This window comes from Hippoglossus hippoglossus, chromosome 14 (assembly GCF_009819705.1).
Source record: "Hippoglossus hippoglossus isolate fHipHip1 chromosome 14, fHipHip1.pri, whole genome shotgun sequence".
Taxonomy (NCBI): Eukaryota; Metazoa; Chordata; class Actinopteri; order Pleuronectiformes; family Pleuronectidae; genus Hippoglossus; species Hippoglossus hippoglossus.
The window spans coordinates 1762112-1778516 of NC_047164.1; the positions used below are offsets into that span (position 1 = coordinate 1762112).

Below are 16405 nucleotides of genomic sequence, written 5' to 3' on the forward strand. Positions count from 1 at the left end.
AGGAGGTTTTTAGTAGGAGCTGAATTCTCCTCCTCTCCAAAACTAACATGATTAAACCCTGAATAAAGCAGCTTCATGTTAAAGATCAGTGTTTCTCCAATGTGGTTGACACAGGACGTCTCCGAGGGGCCGAGCTGCCGCCAACGTTTTCTCAGATTGTTTCTCCGATAACTTCAGATCCATCGACTAAAATCCTTCATCTGGTTTAAAAACCACCAAGTTGTAAAAACACCTCATGAGGGACAGATTACAAGTTTGTTTTTACTTTATATTTATGTAACAAACTGTTCATTTAAACTGTGCGACTGGTTCATGTTGATATTATTAAATCCATCATGTCTGGTGTTTTGAAGATTTGAAAGATTTTTTTAGTCTCACATTTAATGCATCTCTTTGTTTTGTTCTCATTTCTTCAAAAAAACCAACTCATTAATTGTTATGATCAAACAAAGAAGAAATTAAGCTGAATCCGATTTTACTCTTATAGTGACAGCTCATCAACGTTGTTCTTTTCAGCTTTTGAATTAACTTTTGTTTAAAAACAACAGAAAATTAACTTTCAGCAGGACTGAAATATGTGAAACCAAATATATTTCAGCTCAGGAGATGATTTTCCATGCAAACACGCACACACACACACACACACACACACACACACACACACACACACACACACACACACACACACACACACACACACACACACACACACACACACTCAACCTGTCAAAACAACATCTGTCCCTGAACTTCACCAAACAGAATTCAAATCGGTGTAAAATGGGATTAATGAATCTTCAGATGAAGCTCAGATTCACAAACATGTACCGTGCACATACATGCACATCAGCCTACAGTGGGAGCCAGTCACTGACATAATGCAGCAGTGGGTTTGTTCTCCACCTCCTCCTCCACGTCGAAGAGCACTTCACAGTCTGCTCAGCGTCTGCCAACAAAAGGCCGGCAGCCGTCTGCAGAGTTACAGCTTTTACAGGAGCTACTGAGCAGATTGACCTTAAGTTTCTTTGTTCCTTGTATTCTTCAAAGTACCTGCACAGAAAAGGGAAATTGTGTAAAAGTGCGAAATCATCTGGGGTGTAGCCGAGCACCATTTATTATGTATGCCTCTCCGGTGCCGCAGCCTGGAACTTGGCTCGGTTTGACTCAGTATGCAACTGAAAGGCTCTGGCCTTTGTTCTGCTTTTTTTATTCCCACCAACAATATTTAAACTGGACTTCAGAGGAATGCTGATCACACTGGTTCAGCCCAACGCTGCACATGCAGACAAATATTTACTGGAAGTGAACTCTTACGTCTTTGCACAGATTTCACCATCCAGGGTTTTACCACTTTTCTTTCTATCACTTTCCAAAGTTTCTCTTTGTCAGTTTTGAGCATTTTCCAGAACTTTGCTCTCATGTTGTTTCATTCTGAGTCAGAGTCAAGAACTAAATGCCACCGACTCCGAGGCCAATCTACCGTAGAACCATAAGTCTACGTAAACAACGTGGTTCTTGCAAAGTAATCGATCCACATGACGGTTTTTGTTTTGACTGCAGAACCTGAAGCGCGTGGCCGAGGTGTGGATGGACGAATACGCAGAATACGTCTATCAGCGCCGGCCCGAGTACCGCCACCTGTCGGCGGGAGACATGACGGCACAGAAGGAGCTGAGGAACCGGCTGAACTGCAAGAGCTTCAAGTGGTTCATGAGCGAGGTGGCGTGGGACCTGCCCAAGCACTACCCACCGGTGGAGCCCCCTGCTGCTGCCTGGGGGGAGGTGAGAGCACATCTTAGAATTCTGATTGGTTAATGGGAAAACCACTAAAACAATTATTAAGTTTTCTTCATGACTAATCTGGATCCTCTACTTTCTCTGTATTTAAGGTAGAAAGAAAAACATTAGACCGAAAAGTTAAGAGGAAAAATTAATATAAAGAAAAGCTTTTGATTTGAAAAGTTACTGCTCCTACAAAACCTTTTCCACTCAGAAAGTTAGTAATAGTTTGAAAGGACGAGTATAAAGTCACAAGGCTGCAAAGGCAGAATAGTAAATAATTAATATTCAGCGTGATGACATTGAAAGTCTCATTTAGCCACTTGATATAATCTCTTTTTTAAAGACAAATAGAAGCTTAATAAATCACTAGTGGCATATTTACAGATCTATTTTATGTAATTTTACCAATTTAAGAAATATGAAAATGTGTTGAGCTCGTGTTAACCATAGTCGTTTCCGCGAGTATCTAACCAACAACCTTTGACTTTGGGATGAGAGAACCAGAAGTGCCAACATACATATTGGGGGGTTTTGGGACTTGTTGCCTCGCGGCTCCTTCCCTGAGAGCAGAGGCCTGTGCATCCAGCTGGAGATCGTGATAAGAGAAACTCTCAGCGGCACCGACAGACAAGATGAAATATTTCTGCAGTCAGACACAATTTCTCCGGCTCCTCCTGTGAGCACCAGACTATGACCACACACGGCTGGAGGTCGTAACGGAAAGTGCACAGAAAGAAGGACTTTTATAAAGTTAATTTGAATTCCGTAGATCCTGTTATCTATGCATTGATTGACCAGATGTGGATCTGTCCTCTTGACTCCATGTGTTTCCACGTGTGTCTTTCTCCAGATCCGAAACATGGGCAGCGACATGTGCATGGAGATCAAGCACTTTGTGTCGGGGAGCCCGATCCGCCTGGAGAGCTGCGTGAAGAGTCGTGGAGAGGTGGGCTGGAGTCACGGACAGGTCAGAGTTCAGAGCGTCTCCACGGGGACACAGCTTCCTGCTCACGTTGAGCAGCTCCACACTGCAAATACTGAACGTGACATGAGGATTTTAAAGGATTGATGCTTATTGGTTCGGCTGCGGAGCAATTATTTTAATGGTCCGATCATCGGGAGCCAAAGTGGTTCAGCTTGTTCGGTAGTTTCACTCGACTGGCAACAGTTGATCCACCACTTTTGGCTCAGCGTGTTTATTTCAATAAATATTACTTTTATCGCCCAAAAATGTGAAAAAGATATTTATGACCCCGAGATGATGAATCCAGTTAAATTCTTTTAATGATGCTCTCACTTTTGGCGGTTTTCCCTTCAGTTTAATTTCTAAAACCAATATTGAAAATCCCCCCCCAATAGCTTCAGAAGTACTTGGAAATCTGAAGTGATGTGAACGGAGATGTTTTTGAGCCAAAACTCTCACATGTGAAAAGACAGTTTTTAATCCAAAGCTTGAAACACGTCTTGTTTCCAGACAGTCGAGGTTTCACCGTCTCACCCTCGTGGACATGAGCAGATTGAAGCTTGATGCTAAGCATGCTAAGCTAACAAGCTAGCATCAGCATTCAAATGCAAAACGTTTGCATGCTCATGAGCTAAATGTTCGAATTGCATTTCAAATCCCACTGATTGCGGCTGATTGCGTGGGAAACCGACATCTCCCCTCCAGGTGTTGACCTTTGGCTGGAGGGAGGACATCCGGGTGGGCGACCCCATTCACACCAGGAAGGTCTGCTTCGACGCCGTCTCCCACAACAGCCCCGTCACCCTGTACGACTGCCACGGCATGAAGGGCAACCAGCTGTGGCGCTACAGGAAGGTACGACACGGGGGAAGTGACCCGCTGTCAGATTTTATGTCGTTCTTTAAGGTCGAACTATGAAGTTGGGCTTTTTTTTGTGATTTAAAGACATTTTCAAATTTGCCCTTTGTACAATTATATATAGTGTGAAAAAAACTTCTAAAGGTCAAGGCTGGGAAACAGAAACCTAATCCCTTCATTTATAATTTTATACCTCAGCACAATTTTATACCTCAGCACAACTCATGACACATATTTAATTAGAATTTTGAGTTTCAGTGAAAAAGGACTTTAGAAACTGGTTTCCAGCCGATGTCCTGATGTCCCACACTGAGCTAACAAAATCACACTGAGACAAAAAAATGCAGCGAACAATGAAGTGAGACAAAAGATTGTTCATGGACGAAGACGAAGTGAATCAATAAACCTGATTTTAATTAGAAATTATTCAGAATTCAACAAAACAGAACAAAAATACGAGTTTAATCCGAGCAAACGCTCGAAGCAGTTACATAAATATTGTCTCAAATCAAGTTGGGAAGGAAATGAATCTCAAATCAAACTTTTACTTCACGGAACTCAAGATGTTTTTCTGTATCTCTGTCGTTCCCCCAGGACAAGAGTCTGTATCACCCCGTCAGTAACAGCTGCATCGACAGCAGCCCCAACGAGCGGCGCGTCTTCATGAGCTCGTGCGACTCGTCCTCGCCGAGCCAGCAGTGGCTGTTCGAGAGAACCAACGCCACCGTGCTGGAGCATTTCAACCAGGACGCCAACTGAGGGAACCGGGCAGTGAGATGAAGCCTCTTCCAGAGAAAAGGATCATGGAGCAAAGGGCTGCTTTGACCAGGTGACACAACGTAGTGCAGTTCTCACCTGGCATCGCTCTGCAGACGTGGAGAAATATTTCCGATTCATTATGAAAATGGTGGCAGGTCAGATGGCGAAAGCTGAGTAGATGGTCCTGGTGGTAATTCCCGGCCTGAAGATAATAGATCCTAGATAATTACTGGATGTTGTGTTCTTCAGGATAAGATAATAATTTATATTTTGTTATCGTCAACTAAATTTCTCCAGTATTTATTATTGCACATATTTTTGAGGTTTACTTCTTCAGTAGGAACCAATGGACACAGTCAGATTAGTTCATTATGGGAACATATTCATCAACCAGTTGAGAGAGAAAAGGCCTTTTATACACATAGAAGTATAAATGTCCTGAGAACACACGGTCTGAACTAACAACTCCTCCTTGTTCCCTGTTGTCCAGACGAGAAACGAAGCTACGAAATGAAAAGATGCGGCTTTAGAAACATTCCCTGTGGTGGAGCAGTGATCCAGACACCGGCTCGGAGCTCAGACAGCCGCTCGGACCACACACATCCAGAATCCAATAATACAGCGGGAGCTGGTGGGTGGGGGGGGAAGGAGGTAAGAGCAAGAAACACTTGGCTGAGCACAGACGGCACCGACACTCGATGTGTTACCATCTGAAGTTCGTGTTCCTGTAGAAGTAACTGTTGTGTTGTTCCGCAGGACGGGAGAACCAGTGGATCCTGAGCGTCCGGTGGAAACACTGTGGAATTTACAAACCTCTGCAGAGACGCTCCTTTCTTTCATCGCTGGTTTGAATCTGCCGGACACAGACTCTGCTGGATTAAATGGATGATATCGTCTTTTGCCTTTTTTTCTATTGTTGCCTTAAACATTCAAACGGGGGGATATCCCTGCACCTTGTTTTCACTCGTGGCTTCAGAAGACTTCTGGAAAGACGTGACTCTGTGGAAACTGAGGAGGATGAATACATATTCCTGTGAAGTTTGTCTTTTATTACAGAGGAACAATCTTGTACAGACTCGTTTTGAAAGTGAAAGTATTTTTCTACTGTCTAATAAAGCAACAAAATGACTTAAGTGCCGATGATGTTTTCTTCTTTGTGTTTCTTTTAGGTTAATGATGTAGATTCCTTAGAGGCCTGAGGTCCATATTCATAACTTACATTAAATAAACAACAAGGGCACTTGGAGAGAAAACACCTCCTCCAGGGCTGATTGAACACATCATCACCATAATGCATATAATTGTATTAAGATCAGATACATATACAATCTACATTCATATTTTCTACAAACTGCTCACATTAAAAGCAGAATATCCAATATCTGATACAGTTGAAAGGAACATTAGTTGCCGAACAGAATCAACTCCCTAAAAAATACTTATTTTGATTAAGAAAATGCAGATTATTGTCCAGATCAGCACCAAATTTTCATACTCATCGATATTCTACATATACATGATAAGATCGCTGCAATATTTCTTGAGACATTTTTTAAAAATGCCAGAAAACAATCCTGGGTCTGCTGGAATCTGCTCCAAAAGACGAAAAGATAAAAAATCCCCCAAAAGAAGGAACCGGACACAGTTCAGTCACAAAAATAAATTATATAATTCGGTTTAGGAACTGCACCTATAATGGGAGGAAAAACAACATCAAATAACTGATTATGAACATTTGCAAAAGATCAGAACAGCGTCAGCAGAGTTGAAGGTGGATGTCAACACTCGATTTACATGATAATGAAACCAACCTTGAGGTTTTGTATTAATCATCATCCAGTCTCTGCCTCGGCCACACTGAGCCCACTCCGGCAGTGTCTGACCGCTCGGGTCCTTGACTCACCATCTATATATGAGCTCAGACATCTTATTGGAAAAGTGATAAAACCGAGGTCACCCAAACTCATCATCTCGGCTCAGGCTGCAGACGAAACCTGCACAGCAAGCTAACGCTTCCTCACAAAGGGACGGCAGCTGCCGGGGCCCGGAGTTCATTTCCCTCTTCCACTTTTTTTATTGACGGAGTGAGTCATCAAACCCAGAGTCAAATCCAATACCCCAGAGTCAGGCTGGGGATCGTATCGGCCGTCCAAAGCCGCCAAGGTCAAACAAACAAAACACTGCATAACTTGCCCTCACCTTTCCACACGCAGTCGGGGTGGAGGAGTATTGACGTATGATAAAACTGAGATCCAGTCACTGCCCTTCATATAAGTGTGAATTCTCAAAGATGAAAAATGAGCTTGAAGACCCAGAACTGAACACAGCAGCATAAATAACATCCTCGGTGAAGCATATCAGAAATACACCCCCCAGCCAATAGGTACATGATATATCGTTCTTTTTTTGCAGACCATAAAGTTTTAGCATATCCCCCGATGCAGGATCGTAGTTGGTCCCCAGGAGCCTCGTTGTTTCGAAGTTACCCCGACTACGAACGATTAGGCCCTCAGGTCAATGTGGTTTGTATTTTTACAGCCGCCCATTTCTGCAGCATCCAACACGTTGAATACTGACTCGCTTTCCCTCCTGTCGAAAATATCAAAGATCTGGATATGTTGCAACAAGATAATTCATTTTGTTTGTTTGACTCGTGAGTGATCATAGTGTGTATCTGTAGTTTAGCTCTAGTTTAGCCCTAAATGGTGAAGTCCACCTCTGTGAGGAAATGTCAAGGTTCGAGTGAAACTATCTGTAGTCAGAGAATCATCGGAGTTTATCTAGTTTTCTCTCCATTGTGTTTTTTACTCAACCCAACATGAAGCGAATTAAACCTCCTTCACCAGATGTGTTTTTAAAAAACCTAAAGCAACAAACTGTTTTCATGGCCGAACCGAGACGAACCAAACTTGACAGAAACAAAATGAAGAACTCAAAGCTTCAACAGCAGCTCACAAACAGGTGAATTCACCACAAACTGTATTTACTTTTTAATAAATCTTCCTGCTGCTCTTTCTGCAGTTTGCTGTATTGCTTTGCTTTGATGGAAAATCACGTCTTTGAACACTAAAGACACCGCGTGTATTTTCATTCTGCCTCCAGCCTGGACTGGGATTGAAATCTCATCATGGCTTCTACTTTTGTTTAGCAGATATAAAAGTGAAGAAATATCAGGGACTCACTTTATAAAAGACTGAGGATAAACATCAATGGGAGGCGTCCTTGAATTTCTTTATAAATCTGAAAAGCTGCGTGTGCTTTAATGATCTCTGAACGACGACAACGAAACTAATTCAAGTTTTGAAAAGAAAAACCGTAGACGTGACAACTGGTTTGAAAAGTGACTGAATATTTGATATCTGGGTATTTTCACTCTTCTTCACGGTGAGAGACATTTGAAACTTCGACCACTTGAGGAGGAGCGATGTCATTTCAATTCCATTGTTAAAACATCCGGCTTCACTTTTCCGTCATGTTCTGACCTTGCAAATCGCTCTCAGTGGTTTTGAAGATGTGTGACATGAAGATCAGAAAGAACAAAAACCTGAAACAAAGAATAAATGCTAATTGAATCCAGCCCCGACTAAAAAAATTAAACCATTATTCCTTCATTTCTGCAAAACATGTTTTCAGAAATAGCTCAGAATTAAAAGCAGCTTATTAGCATGAGCGCTAAGCAAGTTAATGAAAGTATTAGTTAGAGATAAGAGTCCTCGAATGAAAATGAAAGTTTCTCTCTTCTGGGGGGACACAGCGTGACTGATACCCGGCCCCTCCTCGAGGCTCCTGATTGGCTCAGACCAGGGCGCCAGGAGAGGTGTGACAGTCCTGCTCCGCTCATAACCCATCAGCTGAATAATTACAGCTAACCTTCTTCTCCACAGGGCTTTGCTGCTCCAAACGGCGCTGCTGTCACACTCTGATGGAAAGAACCGCGGCGGCAGCAGTGTCACCACGGCGGGCTCGGGTCACGGGGGACCCGGGTGGACGTATTCGGGTCAAATCCTTTAACACGAGTTGCTGTCGGAGCTGCTCAGCTATTTTTTTTCGTCCGTCCATATCAGAGCGTTTGTCGCTTACCTTCCTCAAGCTGCTCGTAAAGAAAGAAACTATCAAACCAAAAGGAAGGAATTAATGTCATTAGTCGTAGCCACCAAACTCCAGCTGTTCGTACTCATTGTATCTGGGACATAAAGACGTATTACGTCCCTGATACGGTTTGTACGAGACTATTTTTAAATACACTTTTCCAATTCCAGTCAAGATGTCATTGCTTTTCTGTAAAACTAAATAAATCACCTCGTTCCTGTTGTTTTCTCTGCTTCATCACTTCACTCTGCATATTTGTTATCATCGTCCGTCTGCCTGTGGATGTGACTTCATCATTTATTTACTTTGTGTGAGGCTCTGTCACGTAGTTCTACCTGATGTCATATTTACATAAACCCACTCAGCCTGAGTGAATCCAAACTGGAGCTGCAGGAAAACAACAGAGTCGCTTTCTCCCTCGTTTCCTGGCGACACACACACACACGTGCTGCTGTCACTTGTGTCTATGGACGGACTCGTACAGTAGATTCTGTTCCTTCTGCTCGGCACGTGTCCAGCAGCTGCTCGTCCACCGGAGCCAAGCTTCTCCTGAAAGCCACAAAAACAGAAATTACAGTCTGTGTTTCATAACGAGGAGCAAACTGGTGCTTCAGCATTTTTATTGCTGTAATCTAGGTTTGTGTACTGCAGCCTCCGGGCTTCTTCTTCTACATCTTTCACTGCGGTGTGGAAATCAACCTGCAGTGAAACAGGAGCTGGGGCCCACGAGCGGATTCTTCAGGGAGATCAGGTGTCATTTAACTTCCTCGTTACCTGTCAGCCAGGCGATGAAAACAGTTGTGTTGTTGTTGTGTCTCCATAAAGATCTCCACAGTAACACAACTACAGTTCAATCAGGAGAGACTTGATTCATAATTTAAGGATGTTTATTTGACAAATGCACAGAAGCAAAGTGAATGTTTACAGTCTTTGGCATTTTAGACCCCTGTGAGATGTCATCAGGATTAGAAGGGGTGTAGCAGAGCATCAAACAGGAATACCCCCCGGGGTCTAGACACTGGTGGTGGTTCATCAGTCAATCGATTGTTTTAGATGGCCCATATTCGTGAGAATTGTCCTATTGGACTTCGCCTAATTGTGACATCCTCTGCCCTTAACCCTCAACAAGAGTAAGGAAAAAACTACAAAACCTTTTTGACAGGAAAAACGTAGAAACCTCAGGAAGAGCCGCATGCGAGGGATCCCTCTTCCAGGACGGACAGAAGTGCAATGGATGCCACGAGTAATAGGTATATTGTCAGGCAGTTTTGTTGATTTTTTAGTCCGCGATCAGCTGCCACCATGATCGGGTGCCGCCGTAATCCATGATCCCTTGTCATGATCCACTGATACTATTGGGATCCATCATCAAGGTCCATGATCGCTGCCACCACAATGTGGGATTATGCATACGATCAATTGAGGTCGGGATCCGGAAGAGGTGATGATATTCTGCTGGAGACTGGAGGAGATTGGGGTGGAGGAGGGGTTATGCGCGTCACTGAAAGACGGCTGACTGCGGAAGAGAGGAGAAGGGATTTTTAAAGTTTGACAGGTGCTGAATGATTGGCTGAAAGAGACCGCGGCAGACCTGATTGGACATTTAGGAACACCCACGATCAGCTGATCAGTATGCAGGTTAAGCCCACAATCCGCTGATCAGCATGCAGTTTAAGTCTTCCTGACTGAACTTACGCTTAAGCTTCATGAAAACAGTGACATTTATTCACATTTATTTATTTTGAATCCAAATATACGATGTACCTGAACATGGACGACAGGACCGTTCCCCAAAAGTGAAGCCAAATCACCGTAATAGCCCCCGAGTGGCTTTTTCCAGTGTTGGTCATAAACCCTGCCTCCTCCATGTTAGCAACTAGGACATGGACCAAACTTAAAAGTCAACGAACAACAAATAAGTTTGGTTTTAACTTAGTTTTTTGACCCAAAGATGGCAGAGCTCCTATCCAGAATATTCTGGCATCACTTTTCTACAATGGGAGAAGGTGCAGATGTGTTCTCCAACTTTATTTACAATAATTTATACAAGTTTTTTACCTTTTGGACAAATTCAAACAAATTGATTTATTCCCCTAAATACATTTGACTTGACTAAATGATTTTCCCGAAGAGGAAATTGAGAGTCTGACTCTCCAGTGAAGTGATATCTGCTCATTTCAGTTCCACTCTTTAGAGAGAAGCCGCCCATTCTTCCACTAAGTGACAGGTTTGAATAAGAAGGGGCGGAGCTGAGACGGATGCCGGGTTTCTGAGATCACACACAAATGCTCACTCGAAAGCCAGAGAGCTGAAAAGGAAACACTTTTCTCTCCGCACCCCCGAGATGGCCGATCACTTTAATTCCATTTCATCTCGTTTAAAGGCGGCGGCGTGCTCGATCCTAAACTCGAGTCATTTATCGAGGACGCTCTCGGGGGTTTCTGTGATAGGATGATGGCAACTAGAGAATCCACCATCTTCACGTTGTTGTGTATCATCACCCGGCGACGCTCACCGCGCTCCAGGAGGTATTTTTGTGATGGAGTGGTGTAATTTACTCATCTGCTTCTACTTCAGCTGGTAATTTCCTACATGTCCCACAGTGCCTTTCAATGATCTCCATTCACTTGGCGTGTTAATGCTGTTAGCAACATGTCGCTAAATAAATCAGTGCTGATAGAACGAGGCTAAATATGAATGCTCTTTCTTTTCCACGACCGTGGGTGGAAAGTTGATGTCTGCGCTTTTTAAGCAGTTGATTTATTACGGCTGTGCAAAATGGCAGCTCATTGTTCACTTTCCTTTTTTTTGTCCTTCAAAATCATTTCTTTACTCGGCTGTTTGTCTGCACTCTGAGTTCTTTGTTTCTTGTTTTATTTTGAAACTTCTCTCCTCGTGTGTCTCTTCCTGTCTCCACCTGTTCCTCATGTGTTTCACCTGTGTTGAATCCTCCTCCTCGTGTTTATAAGTTTCTCTTTGTCCTCTGCAGTTTGTCTGTCCTCATGTGGAGTTTCCCTGTGTGTATTAACCCCATGTTTCTGTGTTGTTTGCTTCCTTCCCCCCCATTGATGTCCTCGTATAGCTGAACTTGACGTCTCACAATGTTAAAGATAGTGAAAACTATTTCCTGGATCCACCACCAGAGACGCATCAAGTTTCATGACCGTCTGTCCAGTAGTTTTTGCATCATCCTACTAGTCTCTATAGAAACCTGTTTATAAATCTGTCTTTTACTAAAACCTCGTCATGAACCAAAGTGTTGGTCAATAGTCACTTTTGTTGCAAGGTCATGGATTCACCAGGTTCATCTTCATGACACCACAGATATCTATTTATATATATATATATATATATATATAAAAAACACTCAGATAACAGCATCAGATTGAAAAAGCGATATTGTATATAAAAGCCACATATAGAAAAGCTTCCTGCTGAACAAGAGGAATCGTGAGGGGAAACAATCACAGCCTGCGTTTTCAAATGAGTTCTGGCAAGGATGAAGTGACCATTTCATCTGGCGTAACGGCTTTGCTTTATTGTTTTCTCCTTAAACTAAACGCAGCCGCAGGAATAAAAAAACACATTTACTAGTTTATGCACAAACCTATTCACAGCAGACGCCTGTGAGCCGAGGGCTTTCAGAAGAACTCATCGTCTGGGCGCGTATCCAAGGGAAATCTCCACGAGGGAAAACCAGTGTGTAAATAAAAAGCTTCTCTCCGACACACACCCTCCCTCTGGACACGTCCCTGGATGCATCTCATGCAGAGAGAGAGACAACATATCATTTTAATTTAGTAAACGATGATCGATAATTGGACTGAAGATGATTTCCTTGTGGTAAATATTGTGTCTCAGTTACAGAGAACGGTCGGATATTTTACTCTAAATCCTCATTATCTCCTTTTCACTCAAAAACATTATAATTAATAATTGAAAATGGCTCTAATTAAATGTTTGGTTGGGTTTTAAATGACAGGTTGCCCCTGACACGAGCCTGCACGCAGGATTCTCTGAACATCCAAAGTGTTGCTCCCTGGCTTGGTGTGTTCTTGGACAGCCGAGGGCTTCAGTGGATTCTCTCCTCTCTGTTCTGCTGGAGCTGTTCAAAATTAAAGCTGCGTGATTTGACACCGAGAAGCTTCATCATTCATTTGTAGTCGTGTAACGAGCTGATGAATCTGTGTTAACTCCCATTTTTTTTAGCTCTGCTTTGGTCTCCAACCCACTTTCCTCATTAGCCAATTTAGGACACTTTCACATCCACTGTATTTTGTTTGTTTGGATCGGACCCTCGTACTTTCGGGTTTAGTCTGAACCAACACACCAGATGTGAGAGGTTCCTCGGACCAATGGACAAAACTGAAACTCAGAATAGTTTTTGGACGAGTCTGGAGTACAGCATGGTGTTGACAGTAAAACCATAACGATGTTGCAATGGTAATAAAATAAACTGGTTCATTAATTTTCTCCATTCACTGACTTCTACCGGCCTCACTGACAAAACTGCTGACGTTGGACGCACGTCTGTCTACAAACCAATCAGAGTCAAGTATAGGTGGACTCCGCCCACGTAGGTGATGCAACAGGACGTACGTCTGTCAGACAAAATCCTTTAGTCCCCAAATTACAAAGTGAAACCAGAACCGACCAGATCAGATGGAACTGAAGCTTGGTTCAGACCTTTTAGGTGTGAAACCTCTCTGAGGCTGATGCGACTCATCTATACTGGAAATGTATATAAATGTAAAACTAGGAGCTGAAAGAGACTAAAACTCTTTGAACTGGGAGAAGTAGGTCATAGTTCTTTAAAGTTGCCCAAGCTGAGCCAAAGTCATTACCAACACATGTGGATCCCACTTGGAAATGCTGGCGGTGTGTTTGAGTCCTCTTAGACTTTATACTGTAAACATGACCTACTTAGTTCAGCTTCATCCGGCCCATAAAATTCATTAATCCTTCATGGAGGAATTTCATAGCAGACATTAAATCAAACCGTAAAAAACACACACACACACACACACACACACACACACACACACACAGAGGGAGGGGGAGTGCAACCTTCAGGAAGCTTCTCCCCGTGTGCAGCAGCATGACTCTGTCACACGAGGAAGCGTGAGGAGTGAGCAGCTTCTCTAATACGCCTCCCTTGCCTCCGTTTAGTGTCCCGGAAACCATCTTAACTTGTCAGAGTAATTTTCTTCACTTGAAATTAGCTGCTTCTAATAAAACTTTAATTCAGTTATTACAAGCATAGTAACGCCTGGAGTGCTGCCCCTAAGCCCCGTCTGGTTTGTGGGAATGTATCCGCCACATGCACTTAAGCCTCGTGCAAATTCATTTTAATTTGGTGGGAATTGGTTGGGTTCATTAATGCGACGTCACCGAGGCTAGAAATGGTTTCTGAGCATTTGTCTCCACGCGCACTGGCGTCAGCTCAAATTGGCTGACGGACACTTGACAGCACGCTAGGGGGGGGGGGGGGTCCATGATGTCAGCTACTGCATTTACACCAAATGACTTTGTGAGAGGAAATACTTGGTGCAATTCCCCCTGTTCCAGCCGCCCCAGTGAAGGTCTGACATCAGATTGAGGACGGAGATAAACTGCGACTGAGGGAAGATAAATTTCCCCGGAGAAAACAGGACAACCTGTGAAAGGGACCTGTTTCAGGATGCATCTGATGCATTGTTGTGCAGACAGTCGTGCGTCTCAGAGTGGTTTAGTCGTCCTCAGGGTGAAAATGCACACCCAAGTGGAAATAGATGCATCTCATGACAGCCCGACATCTTTTTAATAATCTGTCACGTCGAGGTTTTTCTCTGTTTACAAATACACAAACAGCTCGCAGCACAAGCTGTGTTCTGTTTTTACTCCCTGAAATATTAAATATTAGCAGTAGTCCTCATGAATTTAAGATGGATTCTTACAAGAGCCTTGCTTCTGCAGAAGCTGTCAGCGTGTGCAGGGAGGACGGGCCTCCGCGGCCCAGCGAGGGATCATTACTGTAACCTGATTCCGTCGATGCGTGTGTTCTGTTCAAGCGCACTTGAGCAAGGCACCAGCCCCGTGATGATATTAAAACAGGGAGTTTCTTCAATGCTTCTCTCAAAGACTCAGACACTTTGTCACACGTCCAACAGCGTCTCCTGGAAAATGTGTTTGTGTCAAAACATTTCAGCAAAATTATATTCGTGGCCGAGTATTGATGAAGTGTCGTGTTACACAAACTCTCCTCAGAGAAGAAGTGACATGGACATTTGAATTTAAATCTGTCTAAGAGTAGTTTTCCTCAACATTTGATCACACATCATAGATCTGTGGTTGAAGGGTACAAATGTGTTTTTATTTTTATTCTGATGACACTAATGAAGAAATCTATTGGTCTTAATGAAGGACGACTCTGATGAAGGACGATAAGCTGTGTCCTTGTGTGTCACAGTATCAGACGATGTTATTAACTCAGATGCTCGTGAACGTGAAATCCCTGTTTGTCGTGATGATTTTTCCAAACCCCACCAGAGCAAGTAGCCACATGTTGCAGCGAGGACGGGTCAGAAAGATGAATGTGTGCATGTAAACTGGAAACACCTTCATTTGCTTAACGTCTAACTGGTGTTGACAAATGCAGTCGACCAAATGGCTGAGCTCAACACTAATTCATTAGTCAGCGTGGGGAGAAAACTAGGAGCTGGAACTGCACCTGATGGATGGTTTCTTGCTGAAATAATTGTGGCGTTGTTTAAATACACTAACATAAAGTTACTTGTCGACGGCCTTTATGAATCTGCAGACCGTGCAGAGTGTAATTATAAAGTGCAGGTTGCTGCTTTGGGCTTTTTAAGGTCAAGTGGCCTGGAATGATCCGGAGGGAGGTTGTTCCCTGAACCTCGGCTGAGGTGCCGCGTCTGAAGCAGGAAAATGGGTTTTTGCACAAGCTAATAAATTATATCTTGATGTGTCCTTGAGGAACGTTTATTATTTTATTGATTCTATTAAACCGAGTGAAAACTGTTTGCAACCCGTCTCTGAGCTCCAGTCTAGTTCAGTGGATCAATGAATGTTCCTCCGTGACTCCAGTGGACGACAAGTGGAGGTAGAGGACGATACTGACTCAACCCTGGAAGCAGCATCTCTATCTTCGCTCATTAGAAAGACCAGTTCGGTCTCAGGATGCCCCCCCGACCCAGTGGAGGTGGTGAGAGAGAGGAGGAGGATGATGGCTGACCTCTCCTCTCTGATGTACAACCAGTCCCACCTCCTGCAGGACACCATCACCTGAGAGGGCAGCTCCTTCAGTGACAGACTGATTTCACCCAGAGCGTCTGACGGAGAGGTATCGCAGGTGGCTCCCTCCTGCTGCTGTCACACTTTATATCTGCTCCCAGTCGACCACCTGCACCACAACTCTGACACTAGACTCACCAATCTTCCACTCTGGTGACATTTCAATTGCCCTCCATGTGTGACCTGTGTGTTGGAAAAGGAATTCGTCTTTTAAGTCAGTTGTTTAGCTTTTTAGGCCGATAGAAGATGACAAGAAACCGACTTCCTGTTTGTATTTGTTGTGTCTTTCTCGTTTCAAGCTCTCACTATGTGACTGTTTGCGATCTTGTAGCCACGCAGGTTCTTTCCCATCCTCTCGGAGTCTGTTGGATCCCAAACTAACGTTCCACGCCACCAGGTGCACTGGAAGCGTCTCGTTTGAGGCTTCACTTTGGGCGTCTGACTTCGTAATTCCCGGACTTCACATCCTCAGAACCTCTGAGCAGTTCTCCTCCTCACGTACTGAATTATTTGGCCGAGAGACACTTGAGGTCCTTTTCTAAGAGTCCTTAGGTTTTTCGTGTGTGTGTGTGTGTGTGTGTGTGTGTGTGTGTGTGTGTGTGTGTGTGTGTGTGTGTGTGTGTGTGTGTGTGTGTGTGTGTGTGTGTGTGTGTGTGTGTG

General features: G+C 43.6%; 1 protein-coding gene across 2 annotated transcripts in view; it reads left to right on the forward strand.

Moving 5' to 3' along the window:
* LOC117774527 (polypeptide N-acetylgalactosaminyltransferase 10-like) overlaps window positions 1-5491 on the forward strand; it is a 49894-nt gene extending 44403 nt beyond the window's left edge. Inside the window, exons 9-14 of one of the 2 annotated variants that reach the window (XM_034607019.1) lie at window positions 1561-1782; window positions 2633-2749; window positions 3452-3601; window positions 4199-4433; window positions 4854-5014; window positions 5120-5491. In XM_034607019.1, coding sequence (XP_034462910.1) covers window positions 1561-1782; window positions 2633-2749; window positions 3452-3601; window positions 4199-4363 — 654 coding nt within the window. In that variant the 3' untranslated portion in view covers window positions 4364-4433; window positions 4854-5014; window positions 5120-5491. The remainder of the gene's footprint in view (window positions 1-1560; window positions 1783-2632; window positions 2750-3451; window positions 3602-4198; window positions 4434-4853; window positions 5015-5119) is intronic. The other variant, XM_034607020.1, reaches the window with a different exon arrangement.
* Window positions 5492-16405: the final 10914 nt, after the last annotated feature.